Source organism: Meleagris gallopavo, chromosome 12 (genome assembly GCF_000146605.3).
Source record: "Meleagris gallopavo isolate NT-WF06-2002-E0010 breed Aviagen turkey brand Nicholas breeding stock chromosome 12, Turkey_5.1, whole genome shotgun sequence".
NCBI classification, from domain to species: Eukaryota; Metazoa; Chordata; class Aves; order Galliformes; family Phasianidae; genus Meleagris; species Meleagris gallopavo.
The window spans coordinates 17,235,925-17,262,301 of record NC_015022.2 but is presented as its reverse complement, the minus strand read 5'-3'; the positions used below and the strand labels follow the sequence as shown (position 1 = coordinate 17,262,301).

Sequence of the window (26,377 nt, the reverse complement as noted above, 5' to 3'; positions counted from 1 at the left end):
CCAAGGCCCCTGTGTCTTCCTGCAGAGGTGAAGCCTCTTGGGGTGATACAGTGAGCTATTAAAGCATACCTTCATTAGTTTTCTTTGTTGCTGTTCTGAATTGTCTTCTCTTCCCCTGTGTGCTGGCTCATTATTTCTCATTAATTCCTGATTTGAGCAATTACCTGGGAAATGCAGGAGAGCTGGCAGGAGTTTCAGGAGCCTGACTTCTCTTTTTGGGGTAGGTGACTTTCTAACTGCAGCACATGAGAGCTGCAGCTCCTTGAGGCAGCAACTCCTGGGGCTCTGGGACAAGTGGGCTGTGTGGGGGGAGCAGAGAACGGGGCTGAATGTGCACACTTCTCAGTATCTGCTAGAGCTGAGACTGGAGCTGTTTGTGATAGGAGTGTTGTATGTGCTCTGTGTTGTAGCCCTGCACACCTGTCCAGAACAGAGACTCCAGACTGAACCTCCAACAAAAACATACAATTAATAATTCTAAATACATCCTGGGATCTTCGCTATGAAAGCTTTAAGCTCAGTTTGAGGAATGAATGTGGCTTGGGATGTGTGTCAGAGTAGCATCACCCCAGCAAAAGGGTTCTTTGCCCTTTCTCTTGGCAGGTGGTTTTTCAGGTAAGAGTAGAAGTGTGATGTGCCACCTTTCTGCACGGAACACAGCAAGATAAAAGGGCTGTCACTGATTAAAACATCAGTTTGTCTTGTAGCTTATGTTTTACTGGCAAATGTGTCATGCCATTGGTTTCTTTGTATGAATGCTCTTCTTTCGAAGGTTTGTATTTGCACATGGACTTCTCAGCTACTGTGAGTGGCCTCGAAGCCAGACCAGGCTGTTGGGCTCATGGCTCTGCAGTCAGAGTTCAGGCTGTTGGTGGAGCAAGTAAAGCCCATTCTTTATATCCCTGCTTTATTTTCAGGTGAACTGCAGAATCTCATTACCAACAGCAATGGCAGGGCTTTGAAGATTTCAGCCTAATTACCTTAGTTGTGCTGTGAGTAGCAGTAAAATCCTTGTACTGTCAGGGAGAGTTAGCTGCTGTGCTGGGGTGGGAGAGAAGGGCTGGTGCATGAGTAGTGTTCTCTGGTTGTGTGGGGTTCCCTGCAGGAGCACATGGGCTGAGCCCCATCTGTGGCTATAAAGCTGATAGCTGCCCGGGCAGGAAGCTCTCAGTGCATAACTCTGGCAGCCCAGGCATGGAGGGTTTTGGCATTTTCCCTTCTTTCTTTTTAGGAGTATGCGGAACAAGCCTGTAACCTGTGGTGGAGGCTTAGATGGGGCAAGTTTCAGTGATGTGTGTGTGAAGGCTGTGAGAGCCATGTGTTTGCACAGCATCTCTGGGGTTCTGATGGAGACATATCTCCATTTATGGTCAAATCTGAGGAATTTTCTGATATTTGAATGAAATGGGGTCAAAGTTCTATTAACACGACAGCTATTCCTGTCCTAAAGCCTTAGCAGCGTTGTCACATCTCTTGTGTAGGCAAGGAGCTCTGAGATATGTGCAGTCTAAATAACACTAAACCGTGTAGCAAGAAGGGAGAGGAGGGCAGGAACGTAATCCTTGATCAGCAGCTGAAGGCAGAGGGATGAGAAAGATCTTTGATGATTAAGATCTTTGATCTTTCAGATAAAGAAAAACACAGAAACATCAGATGTGCTCAACTGTAACACAGTTTCTTGGATCTTCTTTGGGTCAGTGTCTCTGTGCTGCCCTTAATTATGTTGTATGGGTTCAGAGCCCTCTTCCAAGCTGGTGTGCATCGTGGCTGGCTGGGAGGCAATAGGTTGGTCCCATGGCAACCAAGCTGGCACAAGAGCTCAGCGAACGGCGGGTTGCCCCTGTGCCCCCTGCGTGGCCTTGGCTCTGACTGAGCCCTGCTGCTGTTGCTTTGTAGCTGAAGTCTTCCAGCCTCAGCAAGGCCATTGCTTCCTCCTGGTAATGCTCCCCATGGTTTGTGTATCCACACACTGAGGGCTGAGTGAAGCGAGTGCGTGAAGTCAAATAACTCTTGCAGGGTTTGAGCATCGCTTTCCTTTTCTGAGGCTCCAGGCAGCAGCTGGGAGAAAGTTGGTTTGGAAAACAAAGCTGTTAGGAACTGTTTGTTTAGACACAAGGCAAAATGAAAGTGGAAAACATAATCTGTCAGTTCCTTTCAGCCTCCCACCTTCTTTTGTTTAAAATATCTTCATGCAACTTAGTTTCAATAAACAAGAGATGTTTCCTATAAGCTGGTGTTTACTAGTTTGGGAATGGGATTTATTAAAGAACAGAAATCCCTGTGTATGCCAATGTTTTCAGACTGTATCAAGAGTGTATAATTTTATAGACTTTTCAAGAGATTTCCTTAAGTAAACAGTGAGGAACTGTTAAATTATAGCCACGTAAAACAACACTGTAACAGTCTCATTGCTGGTACTAATGGCTTTATTATCCTGCGGGTAGGAGTGGTTTGGGCTGCTGGCAGATAACAACCCTTTCCTGAGATGGTTTTGCAACTCATTCGGAGGAGCTGCCAGTTTTAGATCCTTGAGCAACTTCTTTCCCTCCTAATGAGGGAGATAAGGACTGCGTGGGTGCTCTCACTCCAGCTCTTCCAGAGTTGTGCAGGGGTGAGCAGCTTCCAGAAGAGCACGGTACAGTTTATCTGCAGGCTGAGAGCCACTGAAGTCTTTGGAGATTCAGGCTTGCAGGCCATCCACACTACAACTGCTGCAAACCATGCACGACCAACATTACCCCATGCTTATTGTGTGCTGTCTGAATCATGAGCTTTTCATCCAGATCAGGTTTTTGATCTACAATTCTTTGGAACAGGAAAATGTTCAGCTGCTTCCAGCCCAGCCTGCAGCCTGTCAGAGCTGCTCTGTCGTACTAAATCAGAAAGGTCATTGCCATTTCCCTAAGGGGCAGGGGGAAGGGAGGGCTTCAGGTGCAGCACGAGGCTGGTGCGGAGCTCAGTGGCACTCTGTGTGGGGCAGTTCATCGCTGCAGTACCAGGTGGCCCATGAGGAGGATGTGTGGTCTCAGCCTGAGCTCCTCTGCTCTTGCAGCCAGCGTGGAGCCTGGGTGCCACCTCGGACAGGCGCCTGCATGGTGCCTTGACCCTCTTCCAGCTCCAAGTCACTGCAGTGACCTCTGTTGAGATGTGTGTGTTGAAAGGGATGGTCGCTTGCATTTCTTGGATTCTCTTTCTTGAGTCTCAGTTTTAAATGGCATTCCGGGCTCGTTTCTGGCTGCCATACGCATGTGCATACTGGCAAACTTTGCACCAACTCATTTGGGCTCATGGAAGAAATTGTCTGCAAGAAGAACTGTGGCTTGTAATGAAATAGCTTTGCGGTGACATAGCTTCAGTGTTGCAGTATGTCAGCGCTGGCTTTCAGGTTGTTCCAGGGCTAAAAATACAGCTCATTAAGGCTTCTGCCATGGGATGTAACCATATTTTATTTTGTTCCTTATGTTCTTATTGCTAACTGATTTTAATTGAGGCTGCATTTGGAGACCTACCTTACAAGATCACCACAACTGAAGTGTAAATCAGCGTTTCCCAATAAGTGGAGAAGAGTGGAGTGCTTGTGCTGAAGGTGTTAAGAGGCAGAACTGCCTGCCAGAGGGCTGGGAGGCACTGCTGGCACTGCCTGAGTACAGCCGCTGGACCAGGCTTTGCAATTCGGACTTTTCTTTGCCCCCAGGTGCCAAAAGCTCCAGAATTGCATTGCAGAGATTAGCACTGGGAGTTTTACCACCTACTTCATTTGAAACTGGATGCGCCTGAGACGCACTGAACAAATGGACAGTGGCCTCCCTTCTCCCTGGGGACAGCTTTTACATGGATGGGAAGCTACAGATGGGGCCCAAGGCAGAAATGCAAATAGGCAGAGCTGTGATATGAAGCATTTGGCAGCATCGCGGGCTTAAAAGCTCCCTCCCCACGGCTGCTTGATCCTGCTCTCTGGGTTGTGCTGACACAGCTGGTTGTGGGCTGCACTGTGAACTGTGTGAGCGGAGCTTTGGCCTCAAAACGAAGGGATTAGTGCCTGTGCTGCTGGCACTGCGAAGCTGGCCCGGCCCAGTCCATCCCAGCACTGCCTGTAAGAGGTGCTCAGAGGTGTGCTTGCTTCCCAATGCCCACCATGCTTACAGCTTTGCAGAAGAGCACTGTTGTAACCTTCTTTTCTTTGCTTTTGAAGACGCAAGTTCTGGTTTGGTGTGGGGTCAGTGTCAGCACCCACGTTACGCAGGGAGAGCTGGGGCAGCTTTGGTTTCAGCCCTGGTCTGGTCCCTGAGCTGTTCGGCTCTTTCCTGACAGGAGGCAATCACTGTCAGTGCTGCCTTGGCCCCGCTGCTGCTAACAAAACAAGTTGCAGGGGCAGATCTCCCACATTCATGAGCTCAGCAGTGGTTGACTGCTTTTTGTAGATGAAAAGGTCAGGTCTGTTGCCGGGGTTATGCAGGAAGGTTTGTTCTGGAACAGCCTGCTCCTGATCAGCTCCCGTCTGCTGAGCTGCCGGGCACTCATCTAAGCAGTGCTTTTCCTGCATTTTCCTCATGGGTGAGTGCTGGAGAGCTGTTAGCTGCTTGTGCTCACCCTTGCTACTGCTTCTGTTGAACCTCAATAACTGCAAGCATCTCCTTCCATGCAGACTCAAGGGGCTTGTGGTTACTCATGTGTCCCTCAGCAGCCATTCCCCACCTCCCTCAGGGTCACAGTCCCACCTCGAGGGCGAATGTGGCTCTTTCAGAGGGTCCTCTGTTGCAAGGATAACAGAAGTGGCTATGGATGCGAGTTTATTTTTGGGGGGTAAACACATTCCTTTAAGGCTGGAAAGTGCTAAGTTCAGAAAAGTGACATGGGCCAACTTACAGTGCCCCGGTTTTGAGCCTGTCCCACTTGGATTTTGGTTTTAATTGTAAGTTTTAACAAATGGAATCCATTGAAAACATTCTCAGTGTAACACTTTTTTTTTCTTTCAGAAGTCATTATCTGTCTTCAAGAAACAATATTTTAATTGAAGGCATGATGAAAGCAGAGCAGCAGCGGTTGTTTTAAAGCTTAATTTTATTAAACAGCTTTGTTTTTTAATACAAAAAAAAATTGAAAAGGAAAAAAAAGCTATTGCAGTTTTAAAGTGTCAAAACAAAACTTACAACTTTGAAGTCTTAAAATACTTTGGGAAATGCTGAATGTTTTTGACTGGCTATATGGAACAGCTGAACTGACTTAACTGGAACAAAATTAGAGGAACAAAGAGGCTTTGTTTGCAGAGTGTATTCTTTGCCCTTTGACAGTGCTGTCTGGCTCACGCTCCGAGGGTACCCAGAGCTGGGTGCTGGCAGCCTCCCTGTTGGCTGGGCGTCCACAGAACTGACCTGCCAGGACAGTGCTAACGTGTATATAAAAGGGGCAAAAAATCACAGGAAGATTGAGGGCCAAGAGCCTCAGAGAGGTTCTTAATCTGCTGTAACCACTGTCCTTTTGTGGAGAGGCTGAGTTTCTTGTTGACTGTACCCTGCCCACTTCCATGTGTTTGAGGGTAGCAGGGCTCACGGGGCTTTTCCTGGCTGGCTGTGTTCTCAGCGTGATCTCAGACACTGACCTTCCCTGAAGATGCCCCACATCTCCCAGTGAACTCTTCCCAGTGTGAAATGCTCACACACTTTGTTCCTCTGCAGGGCTCCTTGGAGGCTGTCTGCATGCAAACGGGCCTTCTGTGTAGTCTGTCCTCTGCTGGGGAAGGGTACACAGCAGGCGGAGATGAGCAGCTGAGAGATGGGGCTCTTTGTATCCATGCAAATACCCAATGTAGAACAGAAGCGGGCCCGGAGGTGGGGGCTGCAAGATGAGCAGCTTTGAAATCGTTCTCTGGGAGGCAGCATCATGTGCTACGTGTCTCATGGGTGAGGCGCAGATGCTGCTCCTGCTTTTGTTCTGAACTTCTCTAGGGCTGAGTCCTCCATCCTCAGTCTGGAGGAATTTTGCTGCTGGTTTCATTGCACCAGAGTAGGAGCTTTTAGGGTCTGCTGCTGAAATGATGTGAGCTGTCTGCTCTTCCAGAGCTGCCCACCTTGCAGAGGAAGCGAGGCAGGCTGCAAAATAGCACTGCAGTTGTCCTGTCTGTGTGCTCCTGAGGCTGTCCTGAGAGCACTTCTCTGGATTTAGGGCTGCCCCTGATCTCAGTGCATTGGAAAGGGCTTGTTTCTCTTTCCTTGGCTCCTGAGAGTAATGGGAAGGTGTCAGAGGATGGGAAGCCCTGCTAAAAGCGCTCACAGAGCTGTGTCCTGGTGACAGCACTGGAGTCTTCTCCTTCATCCTGCAGCATGCCAAGCTTGAAGGTCTTGGAGCAGAGGTGGGACTGCAAATAGGGACGGCCCTGTGAAGCGCTTGAATTAATATGACAAAGGCAGAGAGCTCTCGGGGGCTGACTGGCGTTCGCTGCAGCAGACAGCTGGTGTGGTTGGAGACGGGGTTTGCTCAGAGCTGTCTGCCAGTTCCTGTGGAAGCGGGTACTAGCTCGCTAGCACAGCTAACAAGCAAATGCATGTCTACCATTTCCAACACTGTTCCAAGTGAGACACAAACCTCTGTTCATTGGCATTCGTGCCCTTTTGACCTACAGGTACCGAGTTAGCTGCAGCCCAGTGCTCTCCCTGAGCAGATGTGTGCTGAATTCAGTTGCTGGCTTAGAAATAAGCATCAGTGAGATGTCAGAGAGGTTAGTCTCATTACTAGATCTCATTAATTCTGTGGAATACCCTGTAGAGAATATGTTAATATTCTTATTCTGTTGACATATATTAACATATATAATAGTTGTATAATTGTTACTAATAATTACAATAATAAGCTGCTTCTCCTAGACAATCAATGGACATGCAGAAGGCCCCATAGGCACTTTTAAATCGCAGCTGATGGACAGAGAGGTACTGGTGTGTGTGCAGTGTGGTTAGAAGTGCCAGCTTCTGCCAGTGGGCAGTGAGCATAGGAGGGCAGATTTCCCAGGTAAGGTCGAGTGTGCTCATCTGTGCTGGCTGGCTGGGTCAGGAAGGTCCAATGCTTTTAGCTGGAAATTACTGTTCCCTACCCAGCATTTGCTGCCATTCAGCAGAAGCACCAGTAATTTGATGAGTGCACTCTCCTGTTCCATTGCAGCAGTGTAAAAGTAAAGCAATGTTGCTTAAGTTACCTTCAGCCTCAAGCATCAGTTCAGAGAAGCCATTCTGCTTTGCCTTGCAGAGCGGTCACTGGCAGGGATAGTCTCATCGGGGGCTGTCCTTTCTTAAACTGCTCTGCCTTGAGGTTTTTCAAACAGCAAACCCAGGCAAGACATGAACTCCTGCTTGCAGTGTCTTTGGCTATGTAGTTGCTACTCTACTATGCCAAAACCTGCTGTTTGTTGTATCAGAAAATCACAGGGTCCTCTGTTTTTCAGCTCACTAGAGATTTCTCAGACACGTGGAGCTTGATAGGTTCTGCATTAAAATGTGTTCTTACGTTTTCTTAAATACAAGAACTGCAAACAAGCACGTGGAGCCCTGTGGGCTGCATTACAAAGCTTGGCTCAGAGGGAAGAGCTCTGTACTTGTTGGAACATACCCTGTGGCATATCAGGAAGCCAGATGCAGGGTGACAAATCAGCATGGTTATGGCAAAGAAATAACATTCAGAATTGTCCAAAGATTAACTTTTCAGACTAGCTTTTGTCAACCACCGTGTTGCAATAAAAAGTGAAAATAACTAAATATGAATTGCTAACTCGTAAAGGGGGATCATTGAAAGTGCCTTGTGTTGCAAGATTTCATAAAAATGGTTTTGAAACATTCTGCTGCATTTACCTTACAGAGGGAACAGCTCTGCCAGCTGCCAGGTGCTCCCAGCACTGCTTCGTCCTGGAGACGTGTGGGGTTCAGTGTGTGCTGGAACATCCCGTCTTTCTCAGTCCTGCTCAGAATTGTTTCCAGCAGTGCTGCCTTCCTCTTTAATTAAAAAATAAGTCCTCAACACTTGGTCCAGTGGACGTATAAAATCCTGAAGGTTTGTTTTCTGTTTTCACCTCCACTGCAGCAGAGTGGCTCTCTAGAACATCCCTTAGGTTTCCTGGGTTTGTCAGATCAGCGAATGTCTCATTAAAACTGTAATATACGAAAATCATTTTTCCTCCTTCGTAGTGTGATCCCACTGCTCTGTGTTGTACTTCCCTTGTATCTGGTGCCCAGTGGTACAGCTCCTTTATCCTTTTTGAATGACTTTCATGGTTACCCTTACCTGTTGCTTTGTGTTTTTTGGTGTTCTTTTTTGGGGGGGAGGAGGGGGTTCTAAATAGTCTGCATTAAGGTTGTGTGCTCTTTGCAGCAAGTATCTTGGGCTTGCTTTTCATTTCTTGTGAAGCATCCAATGCACTTTTGCCTTGATCCTGGAGTGAGAGCACCCCAAGCAAAGTAATACAGCCGGCTGTCCATGTCCTGCTACAGCTGAGAGGTTCTGATTTCCCTACTTTTTGCCAAGACCCAGCCGGGCCAGGTCTGACAGGTGAATTTGGGCACCGCCCAGCTTCCCCACATGTTGGGTTTCAGCTTCCGTCTTTGCATCCTCTTTCCTTGGTCTGATTAGAACCCACTGTAACAAATGCAGCAGGGCCAGCTGTGGTGCCTTGGCAGGTACCAAACACAGGGCAGCAAACCCTCCAGCTAATCCATCCATGCTATGAAGTCATAAGAATCTTGTTAATTTTTAAAAAGCCCTCGATGCCCGCTAATCCAAATCAATTTTCATTTCTTTCATAAAGTCGTGCTTTCATTTAGGCTTCAGCTAAGAATTACAGCTAATTTGTTCGATTTTATAACGGTGTAATTGAAAAAGTGATTTTAATGTCCTGGCAACCAGATTCCCTTTCTTTGGTTGTTAATGAAAGAATCCATTAAGGTTAAATGATTTGGGCATGGATTCAAGTAGAATCGCCTGAATATTCTGGGGGAGTGTTTCTGACCATCTGCTGCTCTGTCATTGGCGTTTGTGTTGTAAATGGGGCTGTGAGGAGGACTTCACAGGTCCTGTTCCAACCATTAACCGTAAAATATCATTTTAATTTTCTGAGCTCGATGCAAATAGTGGAAACGCTCAGGAGAGCTGGCTGCGCTCTGGGCTGCAGCATCCTGTGTGTGTGGATATCGCTGCTGAGCTGTGTCCCCTCCTGCTTCTTGGGGCTGTTTGCATTGATTGCAGCACATCCTCGTGCTCTGTCGCTCCTCTGTGTCTTCACTTCTTCACCCAAGGTTTGAAATTGAGCACAGTGCTACTCTGTAGGGTGCTGAAGAACTGAGGGATGATGCGTTCTCTGGATGCTGTTCCATCCAGTGTGTTTTTATTTATATTGTGGATTATGTAAAATTGCTAACTGAGGAAAACAGCACAAAACCTACTTGAGTTGTAATTGTAGCCCATAGGTGAAAGAGCTTTGTGTCCTCTGTTTGATAATATTACTTTCTAGTTGATGTTCTCAAGAGGCATTGCTGCAGATTGTATCGTGCTGCATGTTTTTAGCTTTCTCAAGCATTGAAAGATGAAAGTATGACCTAAAAATACGCTTGACTTAAATAGTTCAAGTGCAGAAATAGATAATATTGTAACAGGAGATCCTTTCAGACTCTCCTATGATGTTTGCAGATCAAACGTGTGCATGGAATAAAAACAGGAACTTCTGCCTTGAACAAAAGCAACGTGAGTGGATTTCCTTTCGAACATCAGTGAAAAAACGCCGAAGTGTTTAAATGTTGTCCAGGAAATCATGCAAATCCCAGGCAGTTATTTTAGCTTGATGGAGCCCTTTAAAATGGCAAATCTCAGGCTTATTCAGCTCGGCCTGCTGCTCAGCAGCAAAATTACAGTTACCTCAGCAAATGGGCCCTATAATGTTAACACCAGCGGATAACAAAAATAGCATTTAATAACTTTCATTACAGTTAGTGTTTCTAGGGCTTTGGGGCTTTGCTCTTTCCAATCATTTACATAATTTGCAGGTACAGGCTGCTGTGCCAGGCTGCCCATCTGATTCTCCCTCTGATCAGAGCATATTAATGCACTTGTTTGATGGTCTGTTACCAATAATTACCTTGGATTGCATTAGGAGCATTTCCAACATTGCAGCTGGTCTGTATTTTTCGCTAAGTATATTTCAGGGCCCAATTACAGGACTCTGATGTGTTATTGTTCCAGTGTGTTTGTTCAAGCTTGTAATTTTAATATGCTTCTACACTGTAAATGTATGAATGCGAACCCAGAGCTCTGTCCTGAGCTCACCACGCATCCCACGCTTGCAGCAGCTTCTGCAGAGGTCATCTCAGCTCTGTCTCATTGGCTTATGAAAAGACAGGGATGACAGCTTGAAGTAGAGGCTTCTGCAGAGCCCGCTTTGGACTTCAGCTGCTGTTTCAAAAGCCTTCCTGGGATCAGAGAGAAGGAAATAGAAAGGCTTCACCTTCGTGTAAGAGTCAGGCACTCTAGTGTTATGATTGCTATTGACAGTTCAACACAATGAATAAATTATTAGTGCTATTGATTTGCTTAATCTTTCTGAACTATCTGTTTGCAGGGGATGCATTGGAATAACACACATCTTGATGAACCCACGCTCAGCTGAGAGCTGGTTTTGTGTTCATCCCTACTGGTCGCTGCAATCTGTAGATGCTTTGGCCAGCCTGATCTTGCACAGAAGCATGAGAGCATCCGGTCCTTCCTAGAAACCAGTTCTGCCCTTCAGTGGTTGGACTCTAAGGCCACCTTAGAGTCAGCAGGGTGACAATCCACTGCAGGTCAGTGGCTGTGCTCTCGGCTTGAAAGGAGCAGCTGCAGCTGGCTTCAGCAATAGGAGCATCAGAAGCATCGTTAAAACACTTAGATGGAAACCTTTTCAACTGCTTTATTTCTTTGATGCCTGGTATGTGATATTTATACATACAGATATTCATTTACCAGGGGCTTCAGCAGCCTTTGCTTTTATCTAAGTGAGTCTAGTCATTAACCTATTTACCTTAATTACAGCTTTAGATAAAATCAGGCTTTTCAGATACAGCCTGTAAGCAGCAATGTGACATCGCATTTGTTTCAGATAGTGTTGTTGTTTTTCATGCCATCCCTTCTGCTCTCATGTTTTTAAGCAGGAATTTGAACAGAACAAAGCCAAGGGGCTCTTGCCCAGCATGGTTCTTTAGGGAGAACTGCATTTAGAGCATGCTACAACAGATCGATGAATTATGATTAATTTAACTTTTAAATGGAAGGGCTTTGTATACATGTGAAAATATAATAATGGGCTGCTATGAAGTGGATGGGTTAGGATCGATGTCCCAAAGCCACCAAGCCTCGTAAAGAACCGTTAGATGTGAAGATGTCTATAATTAAGTGAAGTGGAGCTGTAGGAAGGGACTGTTGTTGCTGTTCCCCTGCCCCTGTGGTGTTGCATGCAGGCTGCTCGCAGTGCTGGGCTGCTGGGAAAGGCTGTGGTGCCGTCAGTGACAGGAGATGGTCTGAGAGCCCTTGTGCTGCCTGGGTGAGTGTTTGCTCTGCAGCGAGAATGCACTGAAGTACAGTTGCTCTCTGAGTTAGACAGTATGAAATTAAAGTCTTTCTGTGGCTCTAAGAGTGTCTGAAGAGCATCAGCAGAAGGTGAGGTTGCAGCAGAACAATGGCACAGTAGTTGACTTGCTGATAGTTAGGAAAGCCCTTTGTTAAGTAATAACTGCTCTTTTTCTTCGGTGCTGTTCGCTCCCACTTAAATGAGATTAATTGCGTTGTTGAGTCCTGCAAGTTCAGCATCCAAAATAAATACATAAATTAAGAGGGGTGACAGCACAGAGGCTTAAACTGCCTTCTTGAATGCCTGCCACCTCCTGCAGGATGTGGGGCGCGGGGAGCAGCCCTTCTGCAGCCCCGTATCCTACAGAACACACACGACGACGAGCGCTCTGCCTGCGCTGCCTGAGCTGTTTTCCTCGCTCCTGGGAAGGTTTTCTTTGGCTGCAGCTCTGCAAGGTGCACAAGGGTTCCAAAGTGCCAGATGTGTGTGGAATAGGAAACGTGCTGGCCAGACTCCAGCCTGTGGGACCTGCAACACAGCAGCTCCCCAGGAAAATCTCTGGCTGCCAAGAGCCAGGAGTGATGTCAGCTCTGGAAGTGTGTCAGATCCGAAACCCTTGTACTTTGCTCCCTGTGAAGTATTAATCTCCCTGTACAGCCTGTGCTGTAACGGGTCCTGTCTGGCTCAGTGCAACTTTATTTGTTTTGGGTTAGAGGCACTGAGGGTTTTGTTTAGAGGTGCTGGAGGCTGTCAGCAGCTCTGCTTAAATGGCTTTGGCCTTAAGTTTTAGCTGTGCTAAAGATGCCTGCCCTGCACTTGAAGTGAAGGTCTAAACCTTGCAATTGCCAGTCAGAATGGTCTGGGGTAGGTTACAGAGCCAGTAGTGCCTTGGGACCTGGGACTGGTGGAATCCCACCCGAATTTGGGGTTCCTGTGGCAGTAGGTGAGGGTCTGGGTTCTGCTGCAGGATGTCAAATGCCTGTGCCACTAGTAGCAGTTTTTGGTCTTGGTGCTTCAAGAGTAGGAGAGGTTCTTCTACTGAGCCAGCTGACGTAGTAGGTTCAGTGGGCAGGTGTTGGGGTATGTGAAGCTGTCTGCTTGGATGTAGCCCTAAGTGAATGTGGTGGGTGCAGCCTGACAGTGCCTGGAGCTTGGCTTGATGTCTGCTGTGCCTGGCTCAGTCCTGAAGAAGACCTTGCAGGTGCTTAAACCTTCTTGGCTTCCTCTTGCTCAGCTGGTTTGTCCAACAAGGCAGTATATCTCCCCCAGGCCCTGCCTTTCTGTCTGTCTTTGGGACAGCCCGTTGGGGTGGGGTGAGGGCTGTGGCTGTGGTGAGGGGCTGCTGGATGGAAGTAAGGTTGTGGCCGTGGTGAGGAGGTGCTGTGACCAGCTAGAGAAAAGCTGTGCTGCCCAGCCGAGATGGGTTTGTCTGGTGATATAATGGCAGAGCCATGTTTGAAGCTGGGACATCTCCAAACAAAGCTACTGGTCTCCTGTTGAACAGTAACCTTTTATTTGCTTGTGCCATGTAACAGAGCTCAAGGACACGCTTACTGCTGATAGCCAAAATTTCACCAGAACAAGCATCTCACTTATGTAGGTCTTTCCTCCTTGCTTTGCGTGGTTAACCCCAGGGCAGGGAAATAACTGCATACAGAGGCCAGTGGTGAGTTGTGCTGGACTCAGACACGGAGTGCAAGCTGCCACCAGATTTATGGGCTTGGAGTAATGCGTCTCTTGATGTGAAAACACTGCTCTGAGGGCCCTGCCTCTGACCAAGTAATTGCATGTCAGGGATCTGTCAAACCTTGCTGTGTAGCTAGCTCACACTTCACCTGGTTATTTACAGTTTTGTAATCATGAAAGGAGAACTGATTCTTTCCTCTTTGCTCAATAGTAAGTGAATTTCTGCCTCCACTTGGTGCAAAGGAAAGGAGATACAGGAGTTGTTTTTGGCTGTGCGTTGAGATGCGTGCATTGGGAAGGAGATGTTGGCTGCTTTAACGTGGTTTGTAGCTGCCTGCGCTGGATCTGGAATGAAGGCTGCTGCTGGCAGGGACTGTGCCTTAAAGATTTTACAGCCTGTGTTTGTCTGCAAGGCTCTGCTTTGTGGGTGGGGTTTTTTTATTATTTTTTGTTTTTTTTCTTTTTTCGTTTCTTTGCTGCTCAACAGGAGATGCTGCCTTTTTTTCACTAGGCATGGGTAGCAAAAGTGGATGGATGGGTAGTGGGAGCGAGGAAGTGATGAAATAGATTGGGAGAAAAGGACTTTTTATCTTTTGGGCTGTTTTTGTGTGTAATGTAGCCTTGGTGTTGGCAACATGGGAGAGAATAAAACACCTGGGGCCAGAGGAGAATGTGGTTTTCATGGGAGCGAACCACTTACATTGCTGCATTGAAGGCCCTCTGTTTCAGGGCATGTTAATATTTCAGTATGTTTATGTTCCTGCAGAACTGTGTGTGTGTGCATATAGATGCTGCATATACCTACGTGTACGTGTGTATTAGCATATATATTTATAGTCCTGAACCACTACTGACTGCCTTGGGACAGCTCAGTGATTTGCTGGCCTTAGTGAGGGTTGGTATGAGCTCTGCCTGTTACCTGGGGCCGGTCAGACATAGACATCTCTGTTCTCTCCCAGTAAATCCCCTCTCTGCTTTTGGTCCCCTTTTCCCTACTTTATCTTCCAAAGAGTTATTTTGAAATGTTCTCAGTTGTGTTAGGCAATTTCTGAGTGTTGCTCTGCGTGCTGTGATGTAAAAGCCTGCTTTGAATGTAGAAGCTGTGTTGCCTTCCATAGGGGAGTGCTGTACAGGGTTTCATGGCCTCAATTTAGAGATCCATGAGCTGAAAACTTGCAGTTCTGCCAGGCTTCAATGCTTGAAGCTGCATCCTGGAGTAGCCAAAGGCAACGAGCTCTCCAGCTCCATAGCACAGGTCTGCAGCTGAACCACCTGCCCTGAGCTGAGACGTGAGAAGTCTTCCTGGCTCAGCAGCCTGCCTCTGTTCTGCTGCAGCTCTCCCTTGAAGTGGCTGTGCTTGCTGCATGAGGCAGGTGGCTGTGGGGTGGCTTCCCTGCATTCACTCATCCATTACCTCCAGTAGGTAAGAGGGCGAAGGTGAGCAGCAGGCTGTGTGGGGCTGTGTTTGAGCAGGGTAGTATCTATTTCTGTCACTGAAGGATGAAGAATGGAGGCTGGAAAGAGTCAGCAGCTTCTGTAAGCACTCAACATTCCTGATTTCATTTGTCTTTGATCTCACTTTTACTCTCTTCTGATCCTTTCCCTTGAAAGTGTTTTTATCTCATTGTCAGGCTTGCTAATTTAGGGTGGTGCTTTGAACCAGACCTCCTCCTACATTTTCAGAGCCTGGAAGGTATGTTTTGTTTAATCAGGGAGTGTTTATACAGTTCTTCGAACATCAGAAGTGTAGTTGGAGCTTTTTCAATACTACATCTGAGTCCTGGGCACTTGCTGCCACAACCTCTGTGTGCCAAGGGCTTGTCCCCAAAAACCTGCAGTACTGGGGGCTGAAGAGGCTGGGTGGCTGAGGGCAGTCTATGCTCACCAGTCAGAGCAGCCCGATGTCACAGGTTGTGAGCACACCAGGGCTTTTCCTTGGCTTCTTGGTCTGGAAGCACTTATGGTGCTCCTGGGATGAAGGGCAGCGGTTTGAGCACTCACGTATCTCTCAGCGTTGCATGGAGGCTGCATTGCTTGGCAGTGCTATAGATGTGTGCAAGTAGAAACATTGATACCCCATTGATACCCTGGAGGTTAGTTGCTGCTGTTACTGAATGGGTTGTGTGGTAGGAACAGGTTTCCAGGAAAGGAGTGACTACTGCTCTTTAAAGATCTTGTGCATGTGTGTGCTCAAGAGAGTGTGAAGTGTTGAGGCAACCTTCTCCTGTCGTTATCCAGTGAGACTGCATCCACACAAGTAGCTCAGGACTTGCACCAAATCTTAGAAGCAGAGAGAGCACTGGTTTCTCATGGAGGATCCCTTGCTTGTGGTGAAGCACATGCCTTGTTGAGCGTGTTCCTGGACTGTGCATTCAGTTTCAGATGTATTTCCCTCCAGTGACTGTTTCTGCTCTCTTGATGCAGCACAGGGACCTGAGCTGGGTCTCTTACACTGAGCTGTGTAAGTGCTTCTTTTTTCAGCTGGCAGCTTGGATCCCACTGGGTTTTGACTCTGGGGGGAAGATCTGGGCAATATTCGGGGGTATAGAAACGCCATCACATATTAAAAAAGAACACCACGTATTTCTTCTACTGTGGTGTCAGTTTGGACTGCAAGCAGGTTGGTTTTCAGAAGACAGAAGCCTGAGAGGCTGATAATTGCTTCTTGCCAACCTGTGCTGGCGTAGGACGCAGCTCCGCAGAGCTCTGCTCTATTCCTAGCTGCCAGCTGTCCCCGCATGCTGCGCCTCACTGAGAGGAGGAGTATTTTCAGCAAAATACCATTAAAATTGCAGCCTGAGGAAGGCAGAAAATAGGACAGAGATGCAGGCTGTCTTGCAGAGCAATGAGCCTGCCTGTGCCTGGCAAGAAACATGAGCCACCTGATGCTCAAGATGCGTTGATGTGACGCTGCCAGCAGTGGTGGTTCACAGGAGGTAAGGGGCAAAGCATGGAGAAGGCTGGAGCCTCCTAACAAGTACCTGTCCCTGCGTGCTTTGTTGGGCACAAAATGAGCCCCAAGTGTGGGCAGGGCAAGGCCCTTTCTTACGGGACACCCGGAGTTTCCATCTCTCTGCACGTGTAATTTTGCGTGTCATTGCCCCTAATTGCTTGCTTAACTCGCACTCTTTTAAAAGGCAGCCCTTTTATCAGCAGTAGGTAGTAGCAGGTTTAATAGAGTGTTTGAATTCCTATAAAATTAATCTGTAGCCTTCTGCGATAGGAGACGGGCAGGGAGCCATGTGGTTCATATCCAGTGTTGATAAACTTGTTATAGAGGCAGGAAACATTTCTGATTGGAGCAGTGACAAAATAATTTGGAGCAGAGCCATAAAAAGAGTGGATGGTGATGGTTTGAGTGCAGCAGAGATTGAAATTGCTGGTGTGTGGAAGCAGCGCTGCCAGCTAACATTGACTTAGTGTCTCTGGAGAACTCTAACGGCAAATGCATTTTATTAATGGCAATATTCTTTTAGGAAATGCTGAGCCCTGTTTCAGAGGTGGAGCTCTCCTATGAGTACGTGGGTTTGGAAGTGGGCCAGCCCCAACCCTGCTCAGCTCAGCTCAGCCAGCGGCCGCTCAGCACTCTGCCTACGGCTGCAGCACACAGCTGCCCGAGGGTTTGAGCTGGCTGAGCATGTGGGGCTGCCCCTCGGACTGTCAGTTTGCAGTAGGAATATCCTTCCGAGGAAGCAGGGGGGAGGAAGTATTTGCTACTTATGGGCAGTTGTGGCAAGTGAAGGTGGGGTTGAGGCCCATGCTGCATTGTCTTTGACTTGCAGTTGTTCTGTGCTTGAAACTCAGGATGGAAAAAGCAAGTGTGGATAAAAGGCTGCTGCTGGGCATGGTGGGGAGCAGCGGAGGTGGTGCAGGTTGTGCTTGCAGCCTAGGAGATGTATGATGGAGAAGTTAGTACACAGGTGTTTTGGGAGGTGCTGGCTTTACTATGGGGCTGAATGTCATGTCTTATCCCTAACCACACTCGTGTATAACTGGGATGTTATTAACCAAGCAGAGCAAGCCCTGAAGAAATGCTGTCTTTTCTTTGCAGGGAGGCTGTTGGAAGGGGATTCTGTGGAGCTGAGCTGTAGTGCTGGTCCTGCAAAGGTGATATTGGAGCCAAACCAAGTCGTGGTTTTGGACTGTAACCTGGCTCCTGCTGAGCAGGTGATCAATATCACATGGAAGAGGAATGGGTTTCCGCTAGTGGAGCAGGAACATCTGCACGTGCTTCCAAATGGATCGCTCTTCATCTCATCACAGGCTGTGGCAAAGGACAGTAAATACTTTGAGAGAGCTGATGCTGAGGGTAATTACTCCTGTGTGTCCCACAGCTCCCTAGGGTCTGTCACTAGTCAAACGGCTGCAGTCAGATTTTCAAGTAAGTGGGTCTTGTTTTTTCTTTTCTAATGTCTATGAATTGAAATTCTATTAATGATGTGTTATGTGAATTTGGGACAGCCCACAAATAAGCTGTGGTGTCTCTCTTGACCCAACAGTATTCTCATGTGCAACACTCCCAGGTAAGTGCCATGAGCCTCAAATTAAAACCAGAATCATACTTTCTCTCCAGAAACTGGTGTTTGCTTTTGTGGGGAAATCAATACCTCAAAGCCAAGCATCAACACCATCTTTGTGGGAAGGGGGAGGGGGGCTGGCTATGGAGCTCTGGCAACCCCAGCAAAGGCTGTGGTGGATACAGTTAAGAAGCATTGCTCTGAACCTGAGCACTGCTTGGTGTGAGGGGGACCGTGATGGGAAGAGTTGGGAGAAAGTGCCCATTGCATTCCCCAGGCATCCATCAATCCTGGATGGTGTGTGCAGGAATGCACCTGCATTACGTGCATGGGGGCAGCTGGGAGAGCCAGCCCTGTTTGGGGTGGGACAACATGCTTTGCTGTTCTCTGTGTTCCCTGCTTGACTGTGCTGAGCTCTGTGTCCCATCCAAATCCCAGAGGCAGCAGTGGATCAGGATCTGCCACGAGCGAGCAGTGTAGTTATGCTACTGAAAGAGTTATCACTGAGAGGTGGTCAGGTGGGTGTGGGTGGCCACCTGAGGACAGAAAATGCTGGAAATAGGCCAGGCTGTGCTCAGGTGGTCCCAGTTCCCCTTTGTCCCTGCTCTCCATCACTAGCTTAGATCAGAACAGCCTTCTAGGGGCATCTGCTGCTTTCCCTGTTTGCGATGTCTGGAGACGCTGATGGCTTCAGTGTGTCTGAATGTGGTCTTGTGAAAATGATAGAGTGTGAACATAGTTAAGACCTGATGAACCAAGGGAGGCCTTCGGGTCTTTCATCTACGCTGTGGGGTTCTGACAGACAGGATGTTGAATGTCTCCTCTTCAGATGTCCTTTGTTTGTGAAATCTTAGCTCTAACTTTAGCACAGCGAGTGGCGGAAAAAGCAGGAGCTTAATGCAACTTATCTGCTGAGAGCCCAAGCTGGTAGCCACAGTGAACAGAGGAGTGCCAGGGCTCCCCATGTGCTTGGTGGGGTCAAGGGAGGCACCAGGTCCTGAGTGGGACAGGTACCCTGAATGTCAGTTTCCAAGCATGCTCTCTTAAAACAGCACTGCTAATTTCAGGTGTGGCAAGAAGGCAGTTAAGCCAAAACAGTTTTATGGTGCTTGGATGTCATTGAGCACATCCCAATTTGGAAGTATGTGTCCAGCCCCCTGCTATCCAACTGCGTTATGCACCAGGAGAGAGCAGTCTGCTTGTGGCTTCCCAGATAAGGGCATCTTTGTGTATCAGCATGGCCTGAAATGCCCATAATGGGAACCTTTCTTCCCTCAGAGACTGGGCTTTGGACTTGTGTTCCCAGGCAGCCTTCTGCCATCGTCCCTTTCTGTGTAGGGTGTTCCCACAGGCAGAATTTACCCCATCTCAGCATGGTGCGGAGCTCAGAGCTCCAGAGGCAGCACCAGACACTGAAGGGCGGTGCTCACTGAGGCTGGGACAGGCATCTGTCTGTGTGTCAAACAGTGTTGCTCCACTCTGTGTCGGGACCGATTGTGAGGCAAATGTCCCTCTATAGTGGAAGAGATGAAAGAGAGCTCTTCAGGCTGTTTTTCATTTCAGTCTCAGAACAAGACTCTAAGATCTGAGCCACTGAATCTTTGTTCAAGAATAAAATTCTTTTGTATTCAGAAATGGCTACCAAAGCTATTTTAAGTATGAGAGTGCCAATAAATGATTCCTTGACCTACCAAACAAGAGAGGTTAGAAAATAATACAACCACAATAGCACTTCTCTCTAGTGCAGACCTATGTAAATGTTGACAAATGCAGCCAGACAGCACGCCGTGAGATGCAAGCCTGAAACACGTTCCCAGTCTTGGGAAATTAGGGCTGAGATGCTTTTGAACTTGCACAGAGCTATGGTAGGTGAACGTGCAGATGATGCTGTATCACCCGTGCTACACAGAGACCACTGAGGATCTCACGAGGGTTCTTGCAAACTGGAGTCAAGGATTCTGCATACAGATATTGTCTGGGAGACTTGGAGTGGAAGAGGCACCGTGAGTCCTGGTGGTCTATTCAACTCCTCCTCCCCCAGTCTCAGTCATCCTGAACTGGCATCGATTCCCTTTCCAGTGGGTCTCTTTGTGCTCCTGTTATGGATTTGGGTGTATTGTTTTGTGTTTCATGAGCGAGAACAGTGAAAATGTCTCAAAAATGGGAGACAGACGTGGATTGCCTTTCCCTCCCTGTGGATTTTTCCAGAGAAGTACTGTGAGTTCCTCCCAGAACCAAGGAATTACAGGTGAACTTTCCAGCTCATCTCCTGACATCGACACGTAGGCCTCCTTAACAGCCAGCTGCACAGGGAAGGTGCTGCTATGGCAAATGAACGCACCTGACATAACATTCATTTCTGAATGGAGAGCAGAGAGAGAATTATTAATGAAATGCATCTCTGGCTGTGTTTTGTTCCATGGGGTGGGCAGAGCCTTTGCCGCATTAGCATTCAGCTGGTGCAAATGAGGATCATACAGGCTCTTTTTTTTCCTGCCGGTTGAATACAGCAGTCTGTCTGAAGTTGTTTACGTGTAGATGGAGTTATTCTTTGTGCTGACTGCCCTGGGCACTGCTGATCAATACCAGAGAGAAGAAAACCTGTTTAGCAGGTAGGTTATATCAACACTACCCTCAGCCTGCGCTCCTGATATGCTGCACAAGGGAGATCCTGTGCTGGGCTGCAGGGCTCTGTGCACCACACAGCACTGCGATGACAAGAACATTTAGTATTCATAACATCGAGTCATCTCCTGTGGTTTTTCATACTTGTTTCTTTGTTCATTCACCACTGCCTTGCCCCATATAGGCAAAGTACCACGAGGAAACTGTGGGACTGGAGCTGTGGGTTGTCTCAGCATCTGCTAAACTCAGTGCCAAGGCAGTTGCAGTGCGACTGGGACAAGCCCTGCCAGACTGCCCTCCTATCAGCACCAGTGCACTCAGGCACTCATTTTGCTTCTCTCTTGCTTTCTTAGTGCTTCTACACAATTAGATATACCTTCTCAGTAGCCCCAAAAGCTGAGGGCAGCTCTGACATTGCTGTGCTGGCTCTCTGGCTGGGAAGGGAGTGTGTCAGCCAGGTGAGTTGGGAGACTAGGAGTGGCTGATTGGTGCAGACAGATGGGTCCCTGGTGAGGGCTAGAGTGACAGAGGCTGGGCAGTTTGCAGGCTGGCGGGCTGATAGGGCAGCAGTGTCCAGGGAAGCACTCTGAGGGATTGAGTTGTAGGCTGCTGGAGGTGATTACTAAAGGAGGCACAGAAACCCACGTCTCTTGTCTGACAGGATGCATAAGCCTGCTGTTACGTGCATGGATATGAAAGGCTCTCTCTGCCCATGCCAGGAGCGATGAAGGTGGCCTCAAAGGCAGCCCTCCTTCAGGAGTTGCCGAGAAGACATTCACGCATGTGATGGGTGCAGCCCGTCCTCTTGAGTGCCTGGGACTTTGCTGGGTCGCTGTCTTGGATCACTGGGGACAGCCACAGCCAGCTGAGGAGACCCAGGGAGCACAGCCTTGGTGGGACAAACAACAGAGCAGTGATGGGCGGGGGACAGCACACACAGGTCTGCCACATCTGGAGGTGCCCTGATGCCTTGGCCCCAGCAGTGCCTTCCGGGGAACCTAACAATGCTGCAGTGCCCTCCATCCTTTCCCTTCCATTGTCACCTCTGTGTCTGCTCATGTTTTGCTGAATACGTGCGTGACACAACAGCACCTTGCAGCTCATCCCATTGTGCTGCTGCCTGAGACCTGTGTCACTGTTCACCATCTGCACCCCATGGCTCATGGTGCAAGCATGCCTGTTTGGGCTGCTGGATTAGATTTGCAGGTTTCTCCGAGCCGTGCGTGCTTCTATGTGGAAATACCAGGGGCGTTATTGTTGTCGTGGGAAGGTGTAGCTTTCTACCTGTTAATAACTACACTGGTGAAGATTTGTTAAAGCTGTTAATTTAGCCAAAACATTTTGTGTGAGGGAGGTTCTAGAAAATTACAGTAATTGTAGCTGTCAGATGAAAATGTTTGCTGTGCCTGGAGGGAACGGGCCTGCGCCGTGCGGCTGCTGGCAGAGCTGCAGAGGTTTGGTGTTGCAGCTGGCGGCACAGGCTGCAGCAGGGAGATGTGCACATGTGTGCATGGGCTCCTCTCCCCAGAGAGAGAGCTCTGTGTGCCACACTGTCTCTGAAAGACAGAGATTTAGTTGTATTTTTAAGGATTTACTTTATGAATTTGATACTATTTATTCTGTGTACCAGGTGCATCTCCAGGTCTCTCTGCTTCCCACCAGTTGGGCCAGAGAACTTCCAGCAGATCAGTGCACAGGCTCTGGATCGCATGTAGATGTGCCTTTTGGATGCTGTTGGGCGTAGGTAGGGAACCAATGGCTCTACAGAGGTAGGAGAGAGCGCTGTAAGGGTAAGCTGGGCAGCACAGGTCCTACAATGCCAACTGGCCCTGCAGACTGAGCTCTGGCTCTGCCTCCTCTGCGCTGTGGAACCGTGGCAAATCACACCAATCACAGCAAGTCCTGCAGTCTCCCTGCTGCCTCCCCGTCCCATTTAGCAGTCCAGAGCAGTTTGTCTGGGCAGTATATATGATCTCAGTGGGAGCTTTAGTCACACACCCCCCCTCCCCATCTTAGAAGCACCTTGAGATAATTACAAAAGGCAGACAGGGGATGTGCACGTGGAGACTTGGGGGGGCAAAGCACTGTGTGAGAGAGCAGTGAGCCTCTTTCAGAAGGCCGAATTCCTCGCATAGGCTGCATTTTCTGCCTTGGGTGTAGTGTTGCTGCCTGGCAGCCTTTCCAAGCTCGGGGCCTCCTGTGCCGCTGGGAGAGGGGGAGGCTGCAGCGTTCCCTGTACTGCCGGCACCCCCGGGCTGGGAGCCTTGGCACACAGCTTGGCTCCAGCTGGGCTGAGCATGTGAGTGGGAAGGGAGTGGTGTGATTTGCTCCCAAAGGCGCAGTGTGGTGCTTCGGCATGTTTCTGCGGGCAGTGTGCTGTAGTGCTCCTCCACCTCCTCACCTGCAGTCCATCATTTTTACTGAGTGGCCTTAATGTGCTCAGGGAAACCAGCACAACGTGGCTGGGCGTTGTTTTGTGGCATGGCATGGCTTTTAGAGGGTTTAGTGAGCGAAACCCTAGCTGAGGAGTTGAAAATAGCATTCAGTTGTATCTATCTGCTTTGTTTCCCTTTTCACTCCTGGCATTTTTCTTCCCTGCCTCCCTTCACTGAAACTCTGCAGAACTTCTGCAGCAAGTTTTTTTTTCCACAAGAACATTTATGGGAGGAGAATGGACCCTGCTTGAATACTCCTAGGGCGAGCTTGCAGAACATCTCTAAGCCCAGGCTGTACCACTCTGTGAGTGCCAGGCATGTGCTGCCTCCTCCTCTCCACCCATGCATCCCTTGGATGACAGAAGAGGATCAAAACTATGCCAGCATGCCATGGTCATGGCTCTGAGCTGGTGCAGGAGATGCTTGTGGAGCAGCAATGAAACTGACCAGGAAGGCTGTCTTTACCTGAATCTTACCAGTGCTGAGATCTGATGTTCTTGCTCAGCTCTGCATCAAACAAACCTTTCCACTTCTCTAACCTTGGTTTGGTGTTGCTTTCTGTGCACAAAGGACCTTGCCATTCTGTCCTTCCCCAGGCAGTGCACGACTTTGCAGGCTGCTCCTCTCAAAGCTTTCTGAGGTAATTTTCTTTCCCAGGATGTCCTTAGCAATCCCTATCCTGATGTCCTGTAACAGGGAACAGGATCCCAAACTTGGATGGCAGAGCTGCCCAGCTTCCCAGTCCCACCATGATAGTTATCTGCAGGAGACACCAGCAGGCAAGTGAAGGTTTACTACACCACGATGAGCTCTACAGCCACTGAGCTCTCAGCCCTTGCTGGCTCTCAGGATGCTGCACTCCCTAATCGGGGTCACTGTTTAGTCACACTCCTCCACACCATAATGAGAAATCTGTCATGGGTGCATTTCTTGGCTCTTTGCTTTTGAAGAGCCGTGCTGGAGCCCAGCACAGCAGGCATGGGGCTGGCTTGAGGTGTAGGGCAGGGTTTGGTTCTCAACAGTGCATTTCAAGCTTGCAGACACAGATCTGGCAGGGGATGGGGAAGGGATAGCCAGTTGTCCTTTCTTTTGGGACAGGTTGCTGCTCTGGGTGAGCCCAGGGACCCGAAAAGCACTGCTCCCTTTCGTACCTCTTTGGCCTTCATGGCAAAATGTGCAGGGGTGAGCCTGGCTTGCTGAACACCCTGCATCTTTTAGCAAAATGTATAAAATACACCTGCCTGCTGTTACATGGGAGAGCAAAGAGTGAGGAGCTGTCTGCTGCAATTTATGGAGCCTTTTTGCTGCTGTTAGCAGTGGCATTGCTGTTTGTAGCCCATGGTTTGCACGTAAGTTTTCTCGTCTCTAGAGGCTCATCTAAAGCTGCTGGAAAATTTGGGACTCCACTGTATCAGCTTAGATTATGCCACTTAAAAATGAATGGAAGAGAAACAGGTGACCTGACTTGAAGCAGAGAGAACAGAGATGCTGACAGATTTCCTCTTTTTAGAGGGATTCCTGCATCCCTTCATGCCATTTCCAGGCACGTTGAGCCTTTGGAGACTGACAAAGTGCTTTCATTTACACTCATAGGACGAAAAGAGTACAACAGGAAAGAGCATTATGGATACAAGAAGGAGGTTGTTCCGATGGTGCCAACCTGAAAGTGCGCTTGTGTTTGATGGATTTCCTTTTTAAACTCTTGGGTTCAGCAAAATATATTAACGTGAGCTTAAAAGATCATGCAGTTCTTGGAAATTACTCTGCATTCAGGTGCTCTGTGCAGTATATTCGAAAATACTAAAACTGTTGCATGAATTGGGGCCTGATATTAACTTATTTTTCAAACTTTTCCAGAAAGCGGTTTTTCATTATCATTTATTGAACTGAGGAACTCTACTTGGCATTCAGCTGGTGCGAGAAATCGGTCTGCAACTGCTGCAGAGAGCAACGAGTTGCTTTAAATATGTGATAACAATTTAAGTGAAACAAAATTCTAATGACAGTTGAGAATATGCTGAGGTTAAAATAGGGCATGTATTTTATTTTCAAAATAGTAATGCTTCCTCAGGCTAACGCCGCAATAAAGTATGTGCACGTGTGGCTCCAGCATTGCCAACCTGTGGGCAGAGTTTTGGTCAAGAAGGTTGACATCTGGCTTTGTTCTTCCTCTTGCCTATTCTTGATTTGGGCTATGAGTGTGCCACAAGGTAAAGGGGAACCCGTGCTTCCCCCTGTTCTGTTTCTCATTCTGTGTGTGGTTCCCCAATGAAGTAAATGAACAAAGGAAGCGATTTAGAAGAGCAGCTGGCAAAACCAGCTAGTTGTCTGTCTTCTCTCACACTTCAAGGATTGCCTTCAAGGATAAAATGAGGCGAGAAGCAAATTTGCAGGTCCAAACATTTCAGTTACTATTCTTGGACTGCTGGGGGCTTGTAGGGGATGGGAAAGGGAGGAATTGCAGTTCAGGCTCATTTCTAGCATACAGCCAACTTGTCCTCCATACCAGCCTTGCGTTTCTCAGCAGAAACTCAAGTTCCTCACTTGCCTTGCTTTCTTCTTTTCCCAGGCTTGGCACGCTTTTTCCAACAGCCGGAGTCACAGACAGTGGAAGAAAATGGCATGGCTCGGTTTGAGTGCCGGATTGAAGGCTTGCCCTCCCCTGTCATCACGTGGGAGAAGGATCACATAGCTGTTCCAGAAGAACCAAGGTGATGTCCTGATTGTTTTCCCATTTATTTGAAGGAAAAAAGAAAAAAAAATCCCAAACCTGACCACTTAAGATGTGCAAGTCTTTCATAAAAAGGTAGAATGAGGAGAGAAATGGTATGAATCAGTTTTCAATCTGAAAATGAAGTGCTGAAAGAGCAGCACTTGCTGGAGGGACCCGTGCAAATTTGTTGATAAAACACAAAGTAAGACTTTCCCCAGACATCATCCAACTCACTGAAAACAAACAAACAAAAAAAAAACCTTGAAACCAAACAGCCCAAAATAGCAGTAAGAACAAAGTAATTCCCTTTTTTGTTACTTATCTCTTCTTCCTGAGCCTTTGCCACAACAGACCAAGTGCTCAGTCTGTAATAGTTCTGTAGAAATGAAATTGGGTAGAAATTGGCTAATGAGCAAAGTAATTAAATGAGACCTGTGCCTCAATTCTCTGGTGGTCTGAAAGGTCTGCACGCAAGGATGCACAATTTCAGCATGGTTTTTATCAGCCACTTAGTCCTCATCTAGAGAGTTCAAGGGAAATAAACAAGCATGCTGAAGAGCAGAGCGCCTAAATGTGAATGGAGAAACTCGAGATCGTCCAGGTTCTTACAGCACAGATCCTGCACCCTGTAAAAGCCCACGTGTGTGGAGCAGAGCACTGCAGCAGGGGCTGCCTGGGGCAGTCTTGTGCAAAGTTCAGTAGATGGGAACCTTTTGGGGCATTGGATCCTGGCTTGAGGAGTGTTTCCCCAGCTGGCTGTGGGGTATGGTGCTATGGGCTGGGTGTACCTGACAGAACCCAGATGTCCTTCTTTTTTTTCTTTTTTTTT

General features: G+C 48.1%; 1 protein-coding gene and 1 long non-coding RNA gene across 4 annotated transcripts in view; both read left to right on the top strand.

The window, feature by feature from the left end:
• IGDCC4 (immunoglobulin superfamily DCC subclass member 4) overlaps window positions 1–26,377 on the top strand; it is a 79,386-nt gene that overhangs the window by 8,471 nt on the left and 44,538 nt on the right. For all 3 annotated transcript variants that reach the window (XM_010717580.3, XM_010717579.3, XM_010717582.3), the window contains exons 2-3: window positions 17,310–17,639; window positions 25,405–25,546. In XM_010717580.3, the coding sequence (XP_010715882.1) occupies window positions 17,310–17,639; window positions 25,405–25,546 (472 nt within the window). The remainder of the gene's footprint in view (window positions 1–17,309; window positions 17,640–25,404; window positions 25,547–26,377) is intronic.
• LOC116217107 lies at window positions 4,470–9,789 on the top strand. Its single transcript, XR_004161105.1, has 3 exons — window positions 4,470–4,554; window positions 6,620–6,715; window positions 7,843–9,789. It is a non-coding gene; the product is annotated as an uncharacterized LOC116217107 (long non-coding RNA).